At 37.3% G+C, this 25,056-nt stretch overlaps 1 protein-coding gene across 1 annotated transcript in view; it reads right to left on the reverse strand.

Moving 5' to 3' along the window:
- The window catches only part of LOC121296308 (cadherin-16-like), a 39,172-nt gene that overhangs the window by 13,028 nt on the left and 1,088 nt on the right, over positions 1 to 25,056 (reverse strand). Inside the window, exons 3-13 of the mRNA XM_041221703.1 lie at positions 23,046 to 23,100; positions 21,769 to 21,861; positions 17,703 to 17,837; positions 16,171 to 16,312; positions 14,004 to 14,162; positions 12,892 to 13,088; positions 6,142 to 6,267; positions 5,413 to 5,563; positions 4,701 to 4,925; positions 4,243 to 4,319; positions 2,664 to 2,855 (exon numbers count right to left, since the gene is read on the reverse strand). Coding sequence (XP_041077637.1) covers positions 2,664 to 2,855; positions 4,243 to 4,319; positions 4,701 to 4,925; positions 5,413 to 5,563; positions 6,142 to 6,267; positions 12,892 to 13,088; positions 14,004 to 14,162; positions 16,171 to 16,312; positions 17,703 to 17,837; positions 21,769 to 21,861; positions 23,046 to 23,087 — 1,539 coding nt within the window. The 5' untranslated portion in view covers positions 23,088 to 23,100. The remainder of the gene's footprint in view (positions 1 to 2,663; positions 2,856 to 4,242; positions 4,320 to 4,700; positions 4,926 to 5,412; positions 5,564 to 6,141; positions 6,268 to 12,891; positions 13,089 to 14,003; positions 14,163 to 16,170; positions 16,313 to 17,702; positions 17,838 to 21,768; positions 21,862 to 23,045; positions 23,101 to 25,056) is intronic.

Below are 25,056 nucleotides of genomic sequence, written 5' to 3' on the forward strand. Positions count from 1 at the left end.
CGAGTTCCAATGTGGCTGATTTAGATCATTGATGTAGAGTAAGTCCTGGCAAACAATAAAAGGAACAAAAAAACAAAGCAACTTACAAACTAAAAAAATTAGCTACTTTTGCTGGATATATATTTTTTTTAATGAATACCCCTGCTAGCCTTCACTGGGCCTAACAATAACAATAACAACATAGTTATTAAGCATATATTAGATATTTATAAAACATTTATAAAATATTAATAAGCAACACATTAATATAAAGTGTTACCCATTTTGAGTTTTTTTTCAACTGATTAGAAGCTGATTTAAACAAACTTATACAAAAAAATAACAGTCCTTAACTATTAAAAACTAAGTCTAAAAAGAAACTTTGTAAATTCAATGACAAAATCGTAAGACATTGAAATAGACTTACAGTCAAAACATTTGCAATTTAATTTAGTATTTCTAAATTTAACTTTAAACACCTCATCTTAAATTAAGAGGTAAAGAGAAGAAAGTCAAGTCAAGACAGTTGTTTTGACCAGTACCTTCATCAAGATGTCAGTGCTATGCGTTGTAAAGCAGTCAGTTCAGGTGCTGTCCCTTGTCTGTGTCTTATGTTTGTTGTTAAGGGAAGTTCAATTAGTTGCTTGACAAAAAGCTGATTCATTAGTTCAGCATGTGCTTTAGCAGATTTACTAATTCAATTTTGCTAATATAATTGGCTCACTGTGGCCCTGGCTTAAGGGTCACACACCTATGAATAACTTTTAATTAATTTGGAGCACTTCACATCGGCGACCTGTTCACTTGGTTTCATTTAAAAAAAAAATTAAAAATATATAACATTATATAAATAACATAATGTGTTCCATTCCAGATCAATGTGGAATTTGCTTCCTTGATGCTGGGAATGTTATATTAAAAGGCTAAGTATTTTAACAAGGCATATGCAGAAATATCAGTTCATCCATATTTTCAAACAATTAAAACTTCAAGGAAACACTTATAAGAAACAAAGTAGACAAACTGTACTATACGCTGAAGAAAGCAGTAGTCGAAATGTTACTTTTGCCTAGCAATATTCCTTGAAAGGAGGTGAAATAAGTTAAAAAAAGAAGCTGAATCCTTTTCCAGCTGAACCCCCCTTTAGGATTCTGTGGCCAAGGCTTGCAGATGACTCACCCTGCCTGTCACCTCAGTGAAAACGCTCAACGTCTCCAGAGTAGCTTTTAACTCCCCCTTTAGCTTTAGGAATGCTTCCCTACCTGAATACAGATCCTCACTCCAGACAGGACAATGAGGCATCTCAACATGTGACTGTACACTTCTGGTGACAGCCTTACATCAGGGAGTCAGCATCAGTATGCATCTATGCTACAGAGCCAGACTGGTGGGTGAACTCAGCACAGAGAGGTGAACTCAGTGCACTACATTACCAGAATGTTACTGGGAGTAATTTTGTTGCTTTGACCCAGTTACCCTTTTTTCTCTGCCTTCCATTATTACATCTTTTGTATTTCATTCTCAAAGATTGAGAATTGTTTTTCTTCATATTATTATTATGTTTCTTGCCCTGACTATGAGCTCAGAAGTTCTAGTTGCCAGCTGCAGATATGTGACGTAGGCTAGCTAAACTGAAGTGTCTATATTGGTAGCCCATGAAGAACACAGCTGTGCGTTCTCTTAGAAAAGTTTACTGTAGTAAAAGTTTAAATTAAGCATAGTGTAATAAAGCATAGTAAAGCATATTAAAACATGGTTAAACATGGTCAACTAAGGTAAATCCATAGTATAACCATGAAAAAAGCATTACAAAGAAAAAAATCTATACAAAGAGTCAGATCCCTAGATTCGGTCAAGGCTGATCTAGTATGTACATGTATCTATGACAGGCAACTCAAGAGGAACTCCTGAAAGCACCATGATACAGACTTAGTAAACAACATTCCCTCCTTGTTCCATGTTCATAGGTAACCCCCCCTCCCTCCCCTTTTCCAAACATGCTAAAATTAGCGTGGTATTTCACGCAAGGCTATCCTGGACAAATAGTTTCTTTGAAGAAGAATCTTGACAAGAAAAAAAAAGCATTTCATTATTGTCCACAGCGCTCATTCGCTTTCCACGGAGGATGGCATATTAATTAATGTGTAGTGCAGCAATTAATCCAAGTATAGCGACAGCACTGTGAAGATCAGCAGCTGGGAAAGCCTCATGCGGGCAGGGATTTCATAGATCCACTTTCTTCATTTGATATTTATTTTTGGAATCCCGATTCCTGTTCACAAGAACCTTTACAAATTTGCATTGAAATAACGTCTTGCAAATGCAATACTATACATTCTTTAAGGCTTTTAAGCATTTATGGGAGGCTTGGTAAGGTTTGGTAAAAACTGGTGCAAAGGCAGTTATTGTATTTACCTTGTAGAGTGTGACAGGTTGATGGATGGACAGATGGACAATCGGCACACTTTTTGAACAAGGATTCGAAAAAGGGGGACCGTGGATAGCTACTGCAGTACGGCACGGAAGTCTAAAGTTTAAATTGTTATTAAAGATTATATGTTGATTCAATAAAAGAACATTCTATTGCAATGTTACACCGCACAGCAACATCAGGTCAGCTGTACTTTAACCCTGCAACTGTTTTGAATGGAATATTGTTGATAAACCCCCCTCACATACTGTACCTTCTGGAGGATTACGTTGGCTGTATTATTCTCTCTGTCTGCCTGCAATTCAAAGATTTCTCCCTCATTTCCTGACTCAATCTTGAACTCCACAAGCCAGCTGTCTGTTCCAGGCTTATCTTCATCTGAAACTGTGACCTGTGTTACCAGAAAACCCATCTCTGTATCTTCAGGCATCTTAAATGGTCCATACTGAATCAAAAAACACAACATGTTAGAAATGATACCTTATACGTTCACTCGGTGCTGGATCTCCAAGAAACTATCTGTCTGTGAGGTAAAATAAAGATATCTTACATTTTTTGTAAATACAGGGCTATTCCTATCATCACAGTGCTCTTAACTTCACATCTTTGCAGTGATTTGTCAGAATTTCAATGCACTTTAATTGCAGTTATACCCCAATTGCTTTTTCATGATATATTTTTTTAATGTATACAGCAAACAGTCAATTACACGTTTGCTATGGAATGCATTTCCAGCCCCAAGCTGTATTGTTGTTGCTTTTCCGACCTTCACTCTCAACCTTCATATCTTTTTGCTTAAGGACGATTATTCTGGTACTTGTAGTCACTAAACACCAACGCTACTTCTCTCTGATCCTCTCCATACAGAGGGCTGAGTAGTATGAGGTGCCACCACTCATCCAACAGCTTGTCATTCTGTTGCTGTTACACAAATAGAGTTGGTAAATGTGCTCTAAATCTCACTGGTACAAGAGGTTTCTGAAGTGTTGAAAAAACTCCTGAGTAGGTGAACTTGTGACGTGCCTTTAACAGAGACATTCAAATTTTCTTGAAATTTTAAATGCACGTGCAATCCTTTTCAATCCCCAAAATACACATATAATCCCCAAAGCCCCTGTTTCTGTTAAACAAGAGAAATGTTATCACATTAATTCCATTAAAGCTCTTTCATAGCCTCCTTTCTAATTTACGGTTCTGGGGAAGTTAATCAGAGCGGATCCATTATTGGCTGCAGCATCACATACACACTTTAATAACGCTTACAAAAAGACATTTACAAGAGAAAAAAACTATTCAGGAGAAATAAGAAGAAATGGGTTTTGCACATACATACAAACACATGATAAACTGAGTTTATTTTAACACTACTGAAAGCCTCAACTGTAATTGGTGGTCAGTCACCAAAGTCACAGCTTCGATGGATGGAAGAGAAAAATGTAATACAGAACGACTAAATAGTAAGGCCCAGGATCTTAACTTGGTCAACCAGAGGCTAGAGATACTGTACAGTTACAGATAAGGCGATAAACAACTTTGAGAATGTGGACTTTGTCTTTATGAGATTGGATTCGATGAAGGGAGCTGAGCCTTGTAACTAGAATTACAGCAAACCTTGCTGGTAAAAATCAGCATTAAAGGGTTAGTTTGTCTGGACAATGACCAAGAAAAAGGAGCCCAGCTGATCATTTTCAATTAATAAAAAATCGTATCATACTAAACAAGGGGTTTTTTTGAGTAGCGTAAGTGCAGGAAGTTCGGGTCTAGAGAACTCACTATTTCTATTTTGCAAAAGTACCGTATTAAATAAAAGATATTAAATAAGGAGATATTACCTTTCTTTGTGAAAACACAGGAGGCCTGTCATTCACATCCACCACGTCCAGGATAACTGTGCAGCTGCTGCTGTGTCCTGGGAAAGAGGTTATTAAAAACAAACGGTTGTTCAGTCAATTATTTTCAACACGCAAGACTCTCACTCAGTGCCTTTGCTGTTTGTAGTCTAAACAGTTTGTATTTAGAATAAGAGATGTCCAAACGACCCAAATTCAATTGGTTCACAGACATCACTCATTATTTGATGTTGCCGGTAGTTACTGGTTGTACAATGTTAAGATTAGAGCACTGTAAGGTTAGGCTAACAGAAAAAAAGAAAACTGGTACTTCTGAACAATACATTACATTCTCTTGGTTTTCTATGAGCACCATCCTGTACTCTGGGCACAAAAAAGGTTAATTATAACTTTCACCCCATAAAGACAGCAGTGTGATGTTTTGCCCCTGGTCAGCTTACCTCCCTTCTGCCCGGCCAGATCCTCTGCTATCACTTCCAGAGTGTAGTGAGCTGCAATGCCATGGAGACTAGCTGCCTGCACAATAATGGATCCAGATTCCCTGTCCATTCTAAATAAAGGCTCTTTGCTTTCTGGCTCCTGACTGGCAATTCGGTAAACAACCTTTGAGTTATCCGAGGCGGGAGCATCTGCGTCAGTGGCCTGGACTTGAAGAATTTCTGTCCCTAATAAAAAAAATTGAAAAGACACACTGTAACCCTAATATACAACTCTCATAATACAGGAAGGTTTGGAAAACTAAAGAGCTAAGTGCTGCTATACCATATTGTATAGATAATATAAATGTTTAAATATTTTTATATAGACCTGGGTTTGGTCAAAGATGTGTTGGTCAAACCACTGGCTTATTAGATGAAGAAGCTACATGATTAGAGGTAGGCAATGAAATTATAAAGCATACAAGTACAAATTCACATGAGAAACCTTTATAATTTTGACGTGGGTGATATGACACACTGAGCAGTATTATACAGCATGTCTAGTTGCCTCACCCAGGAGGTTAATATGGGGAATAAGACCTTTATACTTCTCACTAACCCTGCTAAATAAATTACTAATCACATTAATCTTAAACCATTTTGTCAGGACTCTCTACGAGGCCGGTAAATGTATGCCCTAAATGAAGCCCTTTAGTCACAAATCAAATCTCACCTTGCACGGCCAGCTCATGAACGTCTGCCTGGTACAGCTGCTGGGAGAAGACGGGCGCGTTGTCATTGTCGTCTCCCACGGTGACTGCCAGCGTGAGGGGGTCGGCGTACGGGGTGCCGTCAGGACTTTCTGCAAATACCTCGATCTGAAACTAAGAGGGGGACAACAGAGTCATTGCTAGGTTTCTGCCAAACTATACGAGGGATTTCTCTGTATGGTCGCTTGCAATACCACCTTTAACACCACAGGATTCCTTTAGATATTCACCGTTGCCTTCTGAACAGCACTGACAACCCTCCATCCTTCATTATCATGTCAGCATTTCTAACCTGCTTTTATTTAAGCCTCATATGGGGGGGGGGGTAAGAGTTTTATTATATTATATGTGATAGAGTAATAGGAAGCTTTGAGTAGATAAATAAATAACGGATTGAGTAGGTAAATACATGGCGGCACACTGTTTATAAATTCTATACAATCTCAATTACAAACTTCTGAACAGTCAAAACTCCTCTTTTGACATGCTTCAGTTTTGCTGCAGTGTTATTACATGTGGCAACTTTCAACCAGGACCTTAAAAGAAGACTTTACAATAGTCTAGCAAATTTAAAAGACAACACCACCACATTTATGATTTTCAGAATTTAAAGTATGTTTATGTGACTGTAATAAAATCCTTCACTGTTTGGATCCACAAGAATGGAGTGTGGCTGTGTGGCCTTGACTTACCTCAACCTGAGCTTCTCTATCCAGAGGCCGGGTCACTGAGATGATGCCCTCGCTGCTGATGGTAAAAAGACCCCTAGAGAAAGCTCCCTTCAGCCTGTAAACAGCTGGCCCTCCACTCCACTGAGCCTGGAGGTGTGGAAAAAACAAAACTGGTCAAACATTAAACAGAGTAAATAACTCGCATTGCCATGGGCAAGGGTAAGGTCTCTTTTTCAGGCCAAAGCATAAAAAAAGAAAAACAACTTGTGCAGTTTCACTGAAATAAATTGGTACAGTGCTGCCTTGATGTTTCCCAGTTTGATATATCACTGTTTTGGTAAATTCACAGTTATGCTGAGTAAATTGTACACTGTTTTATGTATAAGATAGAGGGAGCACGGTACTATATGAACACTGTCCCTGCAATTTGAGATCACTCTTACCCTATCGGCCAACTACAACATGCTAATGATGTTTGTACCATTTGCATTAGACTGCAATATTAAATATGAGCAGAAAGAAAATATTAAACAGGTGTAATTACAAAAATGCCTCATCTTTACAGCTCACTGGGGAAAAGGGTGCCTTTTGTTTTGTAAGGCAGATTACAAAACAAGAAAGCACTGAAACAATTGTAACAGTATTTAAACCACGAGAACTAACAACAATGATTATTTTTAACACAAACTGTGCCTTTTAACTATCCTTTAGCAAACACTTTCCTGTAAAACAATGTATTTACAGAATATGCATCTACACAGTGACTTTATTTTGACACAACACGTGGTACGTAGGCTAACTACTGCACTTATAGAGCCATGTGTATTGCATTAAATCTGCAAGATGACCATGTTCACTGTTAAGGCTGAAAACCATATTCACATGAAAAAAAACATTTACCAATAGCAACTAGTTTAGGCAAACTTTTTTTTTTTTTTTTTTTGTATGTATTCAGTGATTGCTAACATGTTGCTATGACTAGGTAAATCTTTCTTCATTTCTGGATAGGAAACTGTTAAAACAGAGAGTAAGAAAAAACATCTCCTGGCTTATTTTATTCAACAGCTAAGGAAAGCCCAACTAGCATCGATTATTATGCATGCAAGTGCAATGTAAGAAGATGACTGTGATGGGAAGGTTGCAAAAGGAAGCCACTACCACCACCACAAAAAAAAAAAAAAAAAAAACAAATACAGAAGTGCAGCATCTTGATTAATGATAAGATCTATTTCACAGAGTGTAAGCATATATATGGTGATTATTGGAAAACTTGTTTGGTTTGAAGCTGACTTCTGTGGACCGCTGCCAGGAGGCTGTGAGACAGTGCCTAAGAAGGAGAACTCCCTGGGCAAGGAGTTACATACAGACATCTGCTTCTCATTAAGAGCCTGTTGTGGTGATCAGTTATGAGATGAAAACAGTTTTTACATGATGTACCAGTTGGATGACTGTTTAGTTTACCTATTGCAAAATTGTGCTGGACCTACCATTCCAGACTCCCCTGTAACAGTTGTATTGCACTGTGCTACACTGCAGTGGTGCTGCTATTGAACAGAAACTGCTTCTCATATTGTATTGTCCATCATAATTACAGCAAGTGAGATTATAGCTTTAGTTCTTTTTTAAATGAAGCAATTCCTTCTTCACAGTTGAAAGTAGGGTGCATTATAACTTAAACCTGATTGATCACTAAACCTAAAGCAAAAATGCAGTATCATATTGCAGCTGTGCCAGTGGTTTAACTAAATCTGCTAAAGACAGGAGTGACTTGGACCTTATTATCTGCTACAGACCTGAACATCTGTTTCACTTAAAAACTTTAAAGGCTCTACAGTTACCAGCTCTGAATACTGTAATGTATAATGGTAAAGTTGTATATTAATTACAGTTTATTTCTGTTGTCTGATACTTGTAAGACAATGTACATTGAGCTAAAGGAGCAATGCCTATTTGCTTGCAGCTTTATGTGGAGGTAAAAATAGTTTATCAGTCTTTTGCTTCTGGTGACATTTTAAAAGGTGTTTATGTCCTGACTCACAAGGAGGAGAATAGAGTGACGCATCGCTGTACAAATCTGTGGACAGCATGAGTCTCTCATATAATGAGGTGCTAGGAATTCTGCCTACATACACGTTAAAGACTGTTTCTGGGAAATGTTAGAAATGAACTTGTATATAGTGTACCAATCTAAACCAATAAGACAGCATTGTACTCAGAGTAACAATATAAAAAAGATGAAGGAAAGGCTGTGGATTATGAAACTGGTACTATAGTAGTTTTTTTATGCATGACTGTTGTTTAAATATAAATTTTATTTTATAGTGAAATCTCTATTATACAAACTAATTGAGACCAGGGTGATGACTGAGCTGTAAAGCTGTTTAATCAACGGTTTTTAATCCTGACCTTTTCATTTAACTGAATCAGAGCACGTGAGCGATTGATTAACCCCATATCCTAAATAAATTAAATGGAAAACAAACCCTGTACCTTTAAATATACTGCATACTGTAAATTACTGTAAGTAAATGAGATAGAGGGCTGTCTTGCACATGTATCTATATTTAATGTACCACGTGGTTATCTCAGATAACAGAGGTGTTAGTAAAATTAAAATTCTGATATTCTAGCTTTAACCCATTAAGATGTGGAGGGGTCGATGGAGGAGGGGGTTATTAGCTGACAGTGGAAAAATTTTGTTTTGTCGGCATTCATCAGCACACTTGTCTGAATCAAGCCAGCTTTCCATTTTCCATTACAGTTAAAAGCCTTACAGCTGTTAGTCAGCTTTCAACTATGACCAGGCTAGCCTCACACCAGACATTACCACAATGGACCCCCCCCACGACACTGTCGCTGCCAGCTGCAAGGATTCAAACCCTGCTTCAATTAAAGCACCTCAATTCTGCTAGACCAACTCTGTGGAACCCTACAGGGCAGAACTGCTGCTATAGCGATCAAGGCATGAAGTTTTGCTGTTTAATTATGGTTTGTTTTTTGTCATCATTTTTATTTATATTTTAAAGTTAAAACACAAACACACACACACACAAAAAGCTACAAATCCTAATATAAATCCATAAATCTTTCTGTAAACAGTAATGAGCCCTGTGATGAGTCCAGTAATACTCAGGACCATATTTTAGTACATTTATTTTGGAGGAAAAACATATATTTTTAAACCATGTATTTATTTTATATGTTGAAAATATATAAAATAAATATATGGATTACAGACTAAAATATATTTTAAATATATCTCATACTTTTCTACCACCTATTAAAAATATATGTTTGTTCCATAAGGGAAAGGTGACAAGCATTGTGGTTCTGCATGTACACCCAATGTACAGCTGTTATTTTTAACAAGTGTGGTCAGAGGTTATCACTGTTGTTTTTGCTGCTGTTTGGTTTCCACGAATGTAATGGGGAATGCTTGAACTGGGTTAAACAGTTCTGATCAGAGTTTTAGCTTTCTAGTGAAAACCATTTAAATACATTGTAGCTCATCAGTCTTAACATGGTGTCATAAAAACAACACATGGACCCTATTTACAGAACATTAACGTGTGTGTTATTTATGTTTTTTTTTTAAATTATTATTCTGTATTAAGGATTCAAAAAAGTTTGATATTTATGAAACGTGTCTTTTTTGTTTACAAAAAAAAAATGCCAACAGCAGTCTATAAAAAAAGTTTAATAAACAGTAAACTTTATTTAATACATTAATCAAATAAGACTATAAACAGTCTGGAACTGCAAATTATAGTACAGCCTTGTAACCACACAAACAATGAAGCTACTGAGAAGTTAAACTGCAGTTTAATTATATCCATGATCAGGGAGTAAGATGTTCTAGAGAAGCTTATCTGCAGTTCAGCTACACACCGCTTTGAAGTTCCTCAGCGCTATACACTTTAACTGCTCTTTCTTTCTGGTGCTGTCACAGTTTATCAGAAGCGAGGCACTCAGATTGTGAGGCCCTCAGCCCATGCTCTGCTCCTTCAACTTTAATTCTAGTAAGAGCAGTAGAGATGTTCTTTCAAATCCATGGGGGCTGGCACAACCTTTCACAAAGGGCTTCTTCTAAATTATAGCTCTTGTTGTGGAGACCCAGGCCTCTGCTCAGCATCACTCAGTGTGTAGCCATTCTGACACTGTTTCTCCATGCTGTGTGCCATGGTATGAAAAATGAAGAGCTTAAAAGGTCAGGAGCTGAAACGGTGACTGCAGCTCCTAAGCTATCTTTTATAACAAGCTGCTTGGCTGAATCATTACTTATTCCCCACAGCTTTAACAAACTCCTGACCTCTTCCACATGACAATGCCTTGTCTTCTCAGTAATGTGCCTTGGGTGTTTCCTTGTTTAAGATAATAACCCTTAGCCAGCATAGAAAGTGACAAAGTGGATGTATTGTTTGGAGATCAGCCTTAATATCGTCCAGTTTGCTTTTATTAAAAACACACTGACCTGCACTATACAGGCGTTGCAGCGTTGATGTTTAGAGCTCAAGAAAGTTTGGTAATGTATACAGTAAGAGCCTGCCTCCATCTACCCCCTTGCTACAGATAAGATCTGTTGTGTGTGTAGTATGCACACTTAAACTAGAGACATCCTTGACTCGACCCGAGACATTAATAACATAAAACAAAAACTCCCCGGTTATCAGGTGATGAGTGAATATTGTAAGGCTTGGGATCGATTTCAGAGGAACATGGGAATCACACAGAATCATAAGCCGATTGGTTATTCTGAAACAACTGTCATCTTGCAAAATTGTCAGATTATAGTCATGTAAAGGCAATGTAAAGTTTCAGATTTTAAATACACCTTTAAAAATGATAATTTGATTGACAGCAAAATCCCTGTAGCCATCACCAAAAGTCAAGCAGGTTGGACTCATTCGTATCATCCTTTATATAATAGCAGCTGCCAACAGAGATAGCAATTCCAATTTGGAGGCAATGCCCTGTGCTCCGCACTTCTGGCATTCATACAAATACAAGCAGCTTCCAAAACATCAAGGCACAAAGACACCACGAAGATAACAAATTCAAGACTGATCAATATTAGAATGACCTGTTCTGCTTTCGTTATACAAGCAGCAGCTAACATCTACATTTCCGAGTCAGGCTTTCCTCAGAGTAGGTCTGTCCACGTCTGTGTGTGTGTATGTGTGTGTGTGTGTGTAGACTTATCACTCATCATTCAAGATACACTCTCTTAAAAAAGAACAGAACAGATTGGAAACACCAATACATTCTCTTAACATGGGATTTTGCTGAGAGAGGCTTTTTTCAGTTACAGTTCAGCTTCTGTTTCTGTCTTGTTACATTTTTTTCAGTTTATTTTCTGACCAGAATTTATTTTATCTTAACTAATGAGTATTCAGTACTTGATTTGTAAACTTGCTATATACTGTAGGCACCTCACTGACAATGAGAACGTGGTTTTGGGATGCATTATTATGGTTTCACCTGTTTGTCTCTTATATTGATAGGAGCAAATGACCCTGCAGTCAAATCTCAAGTTCAATTTGACATGAACAATTTTAATAGAGGAAAAATTTAAATAGACTAACATTAACTACACAAAGATTTAACAGTTATTTACTCAATCATTTCACTTTGTTTTAAGTAATGTAACAAAAGCATACAGTGTAGCCACAGTGTAGGTCATGTACATTTATTTTGAAGTATGCAAGAGGTGTGCTTAAGAAGAACACGTGAAAAACGGGTGTAAAGATCTCACTTTCGATGCTGCCCTAAGCAACAGTGCATTTATGTTCTGTCTATTCATATTTCTGGGGGCAGATGAAAGCATTCAGCTGTGACTGATACTATAAGTGTTATATAACAAGCTAAAGGTCAGGGAAGCCCCCTGGTGTAAGCAGAGCATGCTGCACACCATGAAGGAATGCTGTTTTACATCATGTGGTGGGGTGGGGGTGTTTGGCACCAGAGAGACACAGGAGGGGTGTCTTCTTATGTTGAGCAGTTATAGAAACCTTTTGAGGTACCAAGGGGAATATCCAATGAGGGATATTCCTGTAGTTGTGTCAACTACAGGAATTGCTTTGTCGAGCTAAACCTTGATTCAAAACTAAAGTTAATCAACATGTAATCTAGTCACCGAACCAGAAAGGCAGATTTGAACTCAGAAAGCAGAAAGTTTTCCCTGTGTTTCCTTCAGTTCTGCAGGTGCACCTCAACCCCTTTGATATTTTATAAGGGTGTGATGTAAAATGCATTTTTTTTTCTAAAGTGAATTAAAAAACAAAAAAATGCATTTATATTGCACACTGTATGTGAAGGGATGAATGATGCTATAATGCAGCATTGGCTACAGCAACGCCATTATTTTGACTGGTGGCCCCAGTGGTTCTTATGAATAACAAGCACAGTTGAACTTGTAGTGAAAGCACATAGGACAGGGACACATAACTGAAGAGTGAGACTGCTGATTAGCTGTGCTATGAACTAGCATTTCAAATCTGTATTGCACTGTTATAATTTGCAGTTACAGTACAGTTAAATTGTATTAGGGGTGTGCAGCTCCTTTAAGTTTTGAAAAATGTTGTAGTGTGATTGCTATAGCAACAAGTTTAACCTCAAATTTAAATCATTTAAACATTGTGCACAACATGAAAGGATTTTCAAGTCAAAGCGAACTGGGAAAAGGTGATCAGACTTAAATTAGTAATCTTTTATTTCTTTTTTTTACTGTAGTTATTGTATGTACTTTCAGCACAGTTACTTCTGTCTCCTTACCTGGGAGATCTGCTGTGGGAAAGGGCCCTGCTGGTTCTCTTGTAGATTCACAGGCACTAGTGGGATCCACGTGTTCTCCATGACTTCAATGGACACATTGCCCTCCACTGTGTGTGCATAGGATTCCTCTCCCATGTCCTTGACTGTCACCTTCAGGTTATACATGTTACACTGCTCTGGGTCTAGGAGACGCGCACCTAGAAAACAGGAGTGCAAACTTTAAAGGGTTTTTATAACATTAATATTAACTATCCCACTATTTGTGTTCTCTATCACTCACTGTTGTTGTTTCTGGTTAGATGAGTATGTACCAGGCTCCCTTTTTAAAAATCCAAGTGGCCATATATTGCTGTTTAACTAAGCCTCCGATATTAGTTACATATTCAAAGTAAGTGATGCCTCAACCCCAAGGGGACCCCTCCAGGTGGTCAGATTGAGATGTGCTTGCAAAGCTGTTAAGGAAAGATCTCACGGTACTAGTACCACGCCTGACAATCGTCATAGTGCCATTGTCCATCTCCTTTTGAGGACGCTTTGCTAGGAGGGGTCATCACCTGGGGGACAATGACTCCTGGGTGTAATCACTGAAATGGTTCAGTCAATCTGCAAAGGGGCAGACAAGTTACACTAAAATAGCATCAGTTAAGCCCCGATTGGTTTTCTCCATGACTGTGCACTAGCTTTACTGTAGCTTGCAGGCCAACTTCTCTCATGTTAAACATTTCAACAGACTTGCTTGTGATAGTGCCACAAAAGCAGCTGACAAGAGCTTTTATCTGACACTCAAGTGTTGAATTACAAAAATCACAGAGACGCTTACCAAAAGTGATCCAATTGGAAATCACAGGCTCACACTTTTCAAAACAAACATATAACACATGCTCTGTGTGAGTTTAAAAAGGTTTATTTAGAAGCTCCAAATAATTAACTGACTGAGTGTTTTTCCGAGACGTAATATATTTTCATAACAGCTTCAGAGTCATTTCCTTGCCAACTATGCAGAATCTATAATATACAACGCCACACAGATTCAATTTGTTATTGTTTAGCCAAGTTAAATGCATTTCCAAGCCACTAAACCACCACTGTTCTAAATATATATATAGACTTGCCTTCTGCAGTGAGGGACACAGAGCCGGTCAGAGAGTTGATCTGAAACATGTTTCCGGATGGTTCTGAGGGGGCCTGGCTGACCAGACTGTAACGGAGGTCAGCATGTGGGGTGTCGGGGTCATCCAGGTCAGAGGCCTGTACCTGCATAAAGGGAGACCCTAACAGGAACCGGAAAAAAAAGAACAAGGTGAGAAACTTTGGGGTACCCAAGCGAAATCCCCACTTTTTTTTTTAGTACATTAAAGTACATTACAATGTAACCATGAACCTATCCCCAGCAACACTGCCCCTAGTGTGCATAAGAAAACCACATTTGTTCTATACAAATGTAGGCTGTATTTTATTGTATTGTAAGCTGGAACTTCCTTTTGTCTGTGGTACAAAAGGAAACAAAAGGGAAATTACAGTCAGGAGGCAGCAACTAATGCTAACCCTATTGAGAAACAGTTTGGAAACATCAGTCATGTGACTATTCTGTCTAGTTTGCAGCATTACGCAAGCTAATGAGGGATAGGCTAAAGCAGCTAGTATATCAATCAAGAGGAAGGTAAACAGAAACTCATCATCCTCTAGTTGGGCCTTTCTCAGCCAGGTGTATCTTAGACATGTGATTCACAGACTGCAGCCTACTGTATTAGTTTTTTTTATTTTATTTTTTATCTTGAATCTCTAATTGATCCTGGCAATATATATTTATAGTTTTGTTTTGTTTTTTCATACAAATCCATTCAAATATTCCAGTCTATATATAGACGAAAATATGGTGAAGTATAAGAAAAGATGACGGCATACAGCTCTATTGGGCACTATTCACAAAATGTAAAGACTGTTTTAAGTTTTAAGGCCTGTTATGCAATATATAATGCTCTCAGGTTTGCAGGTCATGACGTTTGCTATAGAGAAGGTTATTGCAGCCCTTAAAGTGAATAAGGCCCATTTTCAGAAATCCTAACTGTCGTAGGACCACTGCAGAGCACCATTTTTACAACCCTAAATAGACCACAAGAAGTGTAAAACACAGCTGTATTCCATTAAGAATTCTATAGCACATTGTTTAGTCTCTATCATCCAATCAACAGAAGGTTCCTCTACCTCTTCTCTACACATTGACGCAGGAACCCAATACTGTCAATTCAGACAATAATGTGAATACAAATCTATCTGAAGGTCAACAGCACAAAAACATGACTAAGTGTGCCATTGCTACAGAATAAAAATTATGTGTGTGTGTGTGTGTGTGTTTTATATATATATATATATATATATATATATATATATATATATATATATATATATATATATATATATATATATATAGATAGATAGATAGATAGATAGATAGATAGATAGATAGATAGATAGATAGATAGATAGATATAGATATAAAAATATTTTCCTTGACGTGATTATAGCTTATGAAATTCCAACAGCAATACAGAGTTTAAAAAAAAGAATAAAAACCAAAGATATTCATCATGTGACATTTTTTAATGTCGCACAGCACTTTTAAATAACACAATCAAGTAGCATAAGCCCTACTGAAAAGAAAGGTATTGACTAAGAGAATATCTTTAGACTATGACTGTTGCAAGCCTTCATTTTTGACGACAAATATCTTCTAACAACATAAATACATACTATAGATGCTGCTGATGATGATCTAACTCTGTCTGTAATTAAAGGTTTAATTGCCAAGATATAATCCACTTATCAAATTTGGTGCTACAGAAAGAACATCCCCAACATTTATTTAAAGGGAGATGGTATTCAGTACCAAACAAATGGCTTTAAAATCTCTCCATCCAGCAATGTTCCTTGGTAGTTTTCACATGTGCAGTTTAAAACACACGTAGTAGCAAAGAGTTCATTTTATAAAACATACATCTGGTATCAGACTAGATTAAAGAAAGCTCTACGCTTGCATGCCTTACTTTCAGGTATTCTTTTACTGCAGTACATGGTAATTTCACCGCAGCAGTGTTTTCTGAGTCCAAGCATGAACAGTAAGTGGCTGAAAAGCATGTCAGTCATTAAGGGAAGCAGCTGGTTGGTCACTCTCCAGGTGAAAGGACAAAGGAAGTACAAGAAAATACAACTTTGCTACATGAGGCTAAAATAACAGCTCTGTTCAGTTTGTATCTTAGAGAAAACTCACACACCACTCACCTGATTTTGTACCCAGACCAGAGTAGACGATTCCTGACATGGATTCCTTTGTAAACTGTGGAGAGTTGTCATTTTTATCCTTCACCTGGATATAAATAGTGGCGGGGTCAATGACTGGCTGCCCTTTGTCAGTCACGCTTACCTGAGATGAAACAGACAAGTATTGAAACTTTATTTTTTTTCTAGATTAAGAAAACAAATAACAGAAAAGTATTATTAGTATAATAACTAGGAAGGGTGTGTTTTGGAGAATTTAAGTGATAATAAAAGGGAAAAAGTATGCAGTCTTTTCCATTGACAGTTTGTTTTAACCGTGCAACATCATTATGAAACCTGGCTGAGAGGATCATGGAATACATCTAAGTACAAAATATAAAGGCAAAAACTGAACATGCATTGCCCCAACACAGTAACAGCTAAATTAGGACACCAGCACATTTAAAATGCAGTGTTTATACAACTCTGAATATACAGTCACCTCTAATGGTCTCTGAGGCATGATAAATCTGCTGCCAGAAAATAAGTAATTCATCTTGTATATATCTTGTATGAAAATATACAATTCAATCCAGATAAAAGTAGTTAAATTGATTTTTTAAGGGTTTAGAACATTCCACAAGCTCTCAGACTGTGCTTAATATTTCCACCCCTGCATGTCTGCAATTGAGGTTCAAGCACAGTGCAGATCATTTGAATTCAAGACAAATTAAAAATATTGATTAATAAGCCTCATATAAGCCATACAGTTAAAAAGTTATGGCTGAAAATGCCAGCCGCAATATGATTTCCATGATTTCAGCATGTTATCAGGCAACACATTACCTGGACCAAATTTTTTGTTGTTTAAGGCAATGCATTAATGTTACTGTTTTTGCTTTACAAGAGAGACCAAAGGTTGGAAGCAATTAAAATGTAAATGGTGTCTGTTTATTTTACATTTGGCTAAAAACACATTGTCTTGATTATTTATTTATTTATTTATTTATTTATTTTAATAGATAGACCGTTCTGAAATGTATGATCTCTCACTGCGGATATAGAATAGTCTGAAATGTATGATCTCTCACTGGGGATATAGAATAGTGACCATACGTTCTGCATGTCACTCTTAAATTTGGTCATGCTGTGTATGCATGCTGTGTGGCCGTTTTATTAGGACCTGTGGCTAATATCAGGTTTGGCCACCGTTTGCCCTGATCACAGCCTTGACACAACATGGTATAGACCCCACAAGGTGCTGGCAGGTGAAATCTAGTCAGTCATTAACATTTCACTCAATTGGTGCAGTGAGGCAGGCAGAGTATCACTGATGCATGTCCTGCTCCTCAAACCATTCATACATGGAATGGTGCATTATTGTCTCAAGAGTATGCCTAATAAAATGGCCAGGTAGTGTAGGTCACGGTTACATACTTTTTCATGATACTGATAGCTTTCATTTTGTATCTACAGCTGAGGCAGATGGGATGTATGTTACTTTTATTTTTAAATATTACAATTTGAAATATTTGTGATCTTTTGAAGTAACTGACCTGCAGCGTGTAGGAGGGGTGCTTCTCTCTGTCGAAGGGTTCTGTAGCATACAGAAAACCCGAATCCACCCCGAAAACCCCCTCATCATCTCCAGTCAGAGTGAAATGGTATGATCCTACTGCCTGCTTGGGCAGCTGAAAAGGGAAACAAACAACATATTCAAATTCAGACAACTAATAAACTCACCTATTTGTGTAACTTTCACTATATAAAAAAATTGCTCTATTACACAAACATAGAGAGAAAGCTCTTCAATATCTTAAAAGTTGAACAACTGTGACTAGAATACAAAATGAATGCCCTCTCTAAGGTGCCCTGGAACTCATAGGTTGGTTTCCGCTGTGTGTGATGGTCTTTGTGATACCAGTCAGTCATTCCACTGTAACTGGCACAGGAGAAAGCAGCTGTGTCTTTGGATCTGGTGGTGCTGCTCCGTCTAACACAATCCAAACTAGCACTCAGCATGTTAGCAGCAGTGCCATTCAGTATCTGACATTTTGCCATAGAATCTGTGTGTAACTGTACTGTTAAATGCGGTTTGCTAGGAAGCGCTCCTCTCAAAGTCAAGCTTAATTATTATTTTCCTCTAACTTTACATTTCTGTTTGTTTGCATTAATTACTCAGTGATTACGCAGTAATTATGTGGTCTGTGTTTAAGTTTAGAACATTTTCTTTCTGGTAATAACTCAAAAAACAACCAAAATCTATTGAGACTTCTGTTTTGACAACCACTGCTATCCCCATTAGTCACAGCAACAGCCTCAGCACCACAGTGAATTTATATACAGTATATACTGTGTAACTGCGGACTTCTTAAAAAGCTGACCAGCCTTCATTTAAAACTAAATAAAAAGTGAACTACGCTTATAGACTACGTTACTTAATGAAAAGAAAGATGCGTCACAACGCCAGTTTTACCTCAAAACTCAGACGCATTACACCTCATAAAAAACAAATGTAAAGATCTGATCTTGAACTTCTGGAGGTGTGTTTTTGATCTACACTGTGCAATCCTGTTACTCATTTGTACATCACATTCAACTGTGGCATGATTACAATTTCAAATTGAAATGCGGACAAAACTTTCTCCTGGTCAGGAGGCACTAATTGCTTGCTGTGCCGCAGGGCGTTGGAGTATCTCAAAGACTTGCTCTTTCAATAGCAGCAATAGGGAAGCATATTTCCATATCATTAGAGAAGCACTAAAGCAAAATGTGTATCATTTGCATGATACAGTAGCCAACAGCAGAAAAACTGTTTGATATAATACATATAGCTTAATATAACATGAACCGTAGCTTGAGTGGCAATCAGAATTAAGTTGGCCTAGATTTCAGTGTTCAACAGAGACACCGGTAAATTGGTAAACAAGGATTGGAATATTGATTAGACTTCAAAAAAATGAAGCAAAAAAACTATGGGGTCACAATTAATTGTTAGTACTTCTATTTTTACTTGTTCAGTTTAAAGCAGGGAATGTACCAGTGCTTAGCTCTCCATCCTAACACTAAAGGCAATGCATGCTGCCCTCTAATACTTTTGTTTTTTTCTGCTTGTTATCCAACATCATTGGAGCCAGCTGAAAGGTGAATTTAATCTTTAATGGTAATTAGAATATGAGTCATACAGATATTAATAGGGTGTCAGTGTTTTAGCACTGAGGTATAAATATTAATATTAATATATTTGACTATCAATTTTATCCAGGCGCCGTGTTTGTAAATTAATATTTTGTCGAAATTTGGCGCGGTACAGAAACAGTAAACAAAACAGACATAGATTTCAAGTTGAAAGAAGACTGCTTATTTTTCTAAAGTTAAAAAATATAAACAAAACTCCCAGGTTCAGGTACCTGTGTTTATAGTTATATAACTTTAATAAAATGCTTTATTAAAAAGTTGTGTTAAGCTATTTTTATTTTCTGTCTAACAAAATGGAACATTGTTAAGCTGAGTGGACCTGGGTTTTGGTGCCCCAGAGTTATTATCCATTTTCTCTATCTCTATCTGAAAATTACTGAACCTGCCTGGAGATCCTAAATGCATGCACTGAACTGAATTCCTCTTCCTATTTAGACAATGTGATAACATGACCTTTCAACTCTGCTAGCCCCACCCACATCTATCTTGAGCTATGTTGGAGTTGAAAGGTCAAATTGGCACATGACTTGAATGGAATGAGGAAGACACTTTGAACGGTGCTCCTTTTTATGTTTCTATAACCAGAAGTCACGGAGGGAGGGTGTAAACAGCACCGCATCGAAGTTTAGACCATAGAACTCATTATCTTGATGTAATGTAATAGCCCTCCATGAATATAATTACAAAATAATAATTCACTTCCCTCAACTGCCCTTGAAAACCTGTTTGCAGTCCTCTATTAGGAAACAATACTGTATATACTGCTTGTGTTTACCAAGAAATACATCCTGGTTTAATGAGACATTTCAAACTAAAACACTGGCTTTAGGGTTTTAGTCACTTGTTGTGTACCACATTCTGTAATAGAAGGATAGAGGTTAAAATGTGAATGGAAATAACTACAGCAGTGTATGTGTGTGAGAGAGAGAATGATCAATTGAGGCCAATTTAATGGTATAATCAGAAAAATCAGGCAATCATAAACCCTGTTTCTATTCACTTTTCGTTTCTGCGTCTCAATTCACAGTGCCTTTACAAAGCATGGTGGTCTGCTGGAAGTTACTGCCCTATCCTACACCACCAGTTCTGTTCTGAAGCAAGTACAAAGGAAAGTAGTGACAGAAATAGAACACATGGGGGATCACCTATCAAGCGTTAAAGATGACATTAAGGCCATAGCACCGAGTTTACGCTGGCTAAAATGACCTCGTATGTATCATGACTCTTTTGGCAAGTTAAGGCTGTGTTAGCACGGCCAAAATGTGCCCCGCCATGCAATGCACTCTGCCACTCATTATCCATGCACATTAGAGCATGTCAAGTCTTAATTATATGCACGATCAAATTGTAGGTGGGGCTCATTTGTAAATGAAGCCTGTGATATTAAAATTAGATTGATGAAGAGGCAGAACAGCTGCTCCGGCTCTAAAAGGGTCCACAAATTAGTCAAATTGGTCTTATTTGGGTGCAAAAAAAAAGACAGAAAGCAGCTGATAGGAAAGAGCATTATGGCATAATGTATTTCTTATGACAGAGAGTGCAGGCTCCTACCCTTCCTGAGCAACCCAGGAACAGAGGGAGAGTGGATGAAAGAAGAGGATTGAATTATAGCTCGATATCGGTTATTTCATTCTGTACAATTGTTTGTATTCGTCATAGAGTAATATAATATAATTTAAAGTCAAGACACTTAGTCAACGCGGGTCCTTTCTGCCTCTCCAGATGAGCTACCCAGGCTTTAGTGGGTTAAAACCTGTACATTTTATTAAAACACAGGTTAGCCCATTTTGAACTGTCATTTCTGCTTCTCCAAATGACCTACCTATTGTTCAATTGAGGTAGCCCATTTGAAGGGGAGGCACTATTTTTCAGATTAATCTGTTAATCTGTACTCCCGGTAGCCCATTTTGAGCACCGGTGCAGCGCATTTAAGCATTTAAATGTGACAGCTTACTCTGTGCCTCATTAATTTTGGGCTAGTTAATACATTCGGGATGGGGTAAAATATGTGCCACAGCAGGGTGCTACGTTACGTTGGTCGATCTTGATACATTTCCTTTAAAGACTTTAAAGAAAAAATGAACAAGAACAGTTATTGAATGCTTTCTTTCTAGACAATATTTTCCTCTCTGAAAACTTAACTGTACACTTACATCAATGTCAAACTTTTGCTAAAATTAAACAAAAGACAATGGTAGTGGAGGAACCCAGCTTTTTGGCCCTAACCCTAATTCTTTATTCTATATTCTTTATTAATTTTACTATTTCAGGCACCACAGCTCTGTGAGCAGACCTGGTGTCTTTTCACTTCTATACGCCCCCAGCTGCTGGACATGACATTCCATTACTATGCATATACGCTTACACCACCTGCTGGACACTAAACAAATTACAAGAAGAAAAGAAGAATTGTGTTGAACGTACCTTTGCGATATAAAAAGGGAAGTTTCCTTCATAGTTCTCTGGAACTTCTGACCTCAGCACCTCAGATGTCCCCACTGCCAATAAGAGCAGGAACTGTTGGGGAAAGATAGTCTTTGGTTTAGGGGAGTTACCATTTCATGTGTAAATTATTTGCTCTGGGATAGGTGCATGTTGTCTATGTTTATATAAAACTTGTCTGGATACCCACATTGTCTCAGATATTGGTGTATTAAATAAACCCTGTTTTCTTTGATTAGGACTTAGGAAAGTAGCAACTATAATAGATTCAGTGCTGCATACATTTGACCTCTTTATAACAAAAAGCTGAATCTCCCTTTACAGGCCTTAGATTAAGAGAAGAGGACCATAATTAAATCATTGCTACACTGATGTGAGGAAATATCGGCATTAACGGTATGCCTTGAGTAGTAAAAAACAGTGTTCAAATAAGATCAAGCCTCTACCCACAACTAAAACTCAAAACACAAATGTTGTTTTAAAAATAAGAGTTAGGAGTTAGTGTTCTTTTCTTCTTCGTGCATCCGTCAGTACAAATAATTATTGCGATTCCAAACTCCGTTGTAGATTTCAACAAAGATGTTTTATTAAATACAGTCGAACAGTTGGGTATTCCATTTTCCCTAAGCACAGGTCATAACAGACTCAACAAGACAATACAATGTTAATATAGGTAATATGAATTAATATTAAGTTAATAAAGACTTAACCTTATGACATCACTTTTTTTCTTTAACCCAATCAGAAGAAAATAAGTTTCGTAGTTACAGTTATACAAATCTCTTATCAGCCCTTGAAGGGGCAAGCTTTTATGACCCCCTCATAAACCAACTGTATTTTCTAAGCAAAACATGTTTATATGTAGTTTACTATATACAAAACAGTGGTCTGACCAAAAGGCAAATATATTTAATGTCAGGGCTGGACATCAAAGGACTTGTTTTTTCATCGTTTTCCTGTTGTTCTAAAGACAAAAGCTAGGATACAATCACCTTCCCAGGTTCTAACCAGAATTCAGGAGACTAAAAGATGTTAATCAGATCCCTAGTCTCCTTAGAAATTTAACCAGAACCTATGCTCAATTTATGAGTTGTATCCTTAGACCTAACAATTCATTTATCTCTAAAAAAAAATGTTCCAACAACAAAACAACAAAGAAACATTTATAATTGAACAGTCCACAAGTACATCTAACAGTAACGATGCATGTACCTAGCAACGTGTGTTTTTTTTTTTTTTTTTTTTTTTGGATCACTTACATTTAGGAAAGGGAGCCCCTTTGCAGGTGGTGTAGGACACATTCTGCAACAGGACCTGCAGTTTAAGAGAAACTATTAGTTATTTCTTCCATGAAAAGATGAACTGTGTCATATTAATGATATACTGTGTTATGCAAGTATGATAAAGCATGCTAAGGTTGAAAGCTTGTATGTTTTATATATCAGTACAGTGTATAGAGAAATTGGGGTTAAACCAAGAAGTTAGGCTATATCACAGAAGCGCATCTTTTGAAGTTTTGTTTATACTCTAGACAGAACATATCGGATCTAGAATCTACCAGAAGCACAAGCCCCTATTGACAGCCAGTTCCATACACACACGTTACTGTATCTCCCCACCACACCAGGCTCATGCTACAACCATCTTTGACCTTTCCTTTGCTTTGCTGTAATGTGTAAACTGCACTATCAGTGATGCACGTAGACGCTCTGAAATTCTGTCTTTGAAATGTTCTTTTTGCTTCGCTGACTATCGTTCAAGGAAGCTGTGCTTTCTCCCCGAGAAACTGGCTGCTCATTAAACTTAGGAAATGGCGATTTTAGACAGGGTTTGTCTTCATTTTTTCAAAAAATATGTACAGTCTTGGCAAGTGTCTCTTGAGGTTTTGCCAATTTCCTCTTTAATTCACAAATGTATATATAAAAATAAACATACTATAAATCCAGTTGTGAAACATTTTCCATGAAATGAGTTTGAATGAGACAATCCCTATAAACATATAATTCATATATAGGAAAAGCATTCTCTGTTTAATCGGTGTGTGACAGTCTATACAGTGATAAATATTATTGTGTCTCTAAGGAGATTTGCACTTTCAACCTTTACAACACCCATTATTGTAAAATTCTGTACAGCACATACTCTACCATGACAAAGTATAAAACATGCTGCAAGCCATATTAATATAAAATAGAGTGTATAATGCAGTCAGCAGTAGAGAAATGAATGATAATGAGTCTGTAGTGAACCTGACATACACTGTCATACACTGACATAAATTGGATTTAACTTAAGCATTTTCATTTCTTTTATATCTAGGTTATTTTTATGCCTGCTATTTAAATCTACTGAATTGAATCAAGGATAGCAAACATCGCTTTGCTATAAAAGTGAGTGGGCTCAAGGTCAGACTTACAGTGCAGTGCATTACCAATTTTACTACATCTAAAATTCATGGATTATATGGTAAAAGCATAGTGCAATGTAATGAGGTGACTATAGGGAAAGCATGATAAAGCAATGCCTAGCATGCGTCACAGAGAAGTATAGTGAGGTATGGTCCATTCAGACAGTAGCCATGATAAAGGCATCATTATCTGCAACATTACTGTGCAGTTTTACAAAGATGTAACGTTTAAGGTCAGATTCTACTTCTATTACCTTTCAATGCATCATTGTGGCATGTTTACACACACGCACACGCACACACACACACACACACACACACACACACACACACACACACAGCCCCACCCCCACCCTACCCCCACCTTGCCAACCAGCAATATCAAATTGGCTTGAAAGGCATAAGCCTGCATTTTACCACTGATTTCGTAAGGGCTTTGTGGCTATTGGCATCATCCCTGTGTATTTCTATTCTTCACAATTTTTAACTACCGGTATAACACAAGGAAGCATTTTGATGCCAATGGATAACATTTTAAAAATGTCATCATGAACGAAAGGATTATTTTATTTCTTTCTTTAATCAAAGGGCACTATTTACTTTAACATCCCTAAAAAACTAAACACTCTGACATAATTATTACTAAACAACCACTTAAGAAACAAAAAAACATCTTGTAAAGGCTTCTGAGACAGCAAGCCTTCATTTGTGAGAATATAACCTTTTAATGTGTAGATGTTAAACAGACAATGGGCTCTTTTACAATTGAATCACAGTCCTTTAAATTTTCCATTTAAATCTTATCCATGTAATTGCCCTGCCTTAAGCTTCAGCCATTATTACTGTGACCTTAAGAGAATCTG

The sequence above is a fragment of the Polyodon spathula genome, chromosome 21 (genome assembly GCF_017654505.1).
Source record: "Polyodon spathula isolate WHYD16114869_AA chromosome 21, ASM1765450v1, whole genome shotgun sequence".
NCBI classification, from domain to species: domain Eukaryota; kingdom Metazoa; phylum Chordata; class Actinopteri; order Acipenseriformes; family Polyodontidae; genus Polyodon; species Polyodon spathula.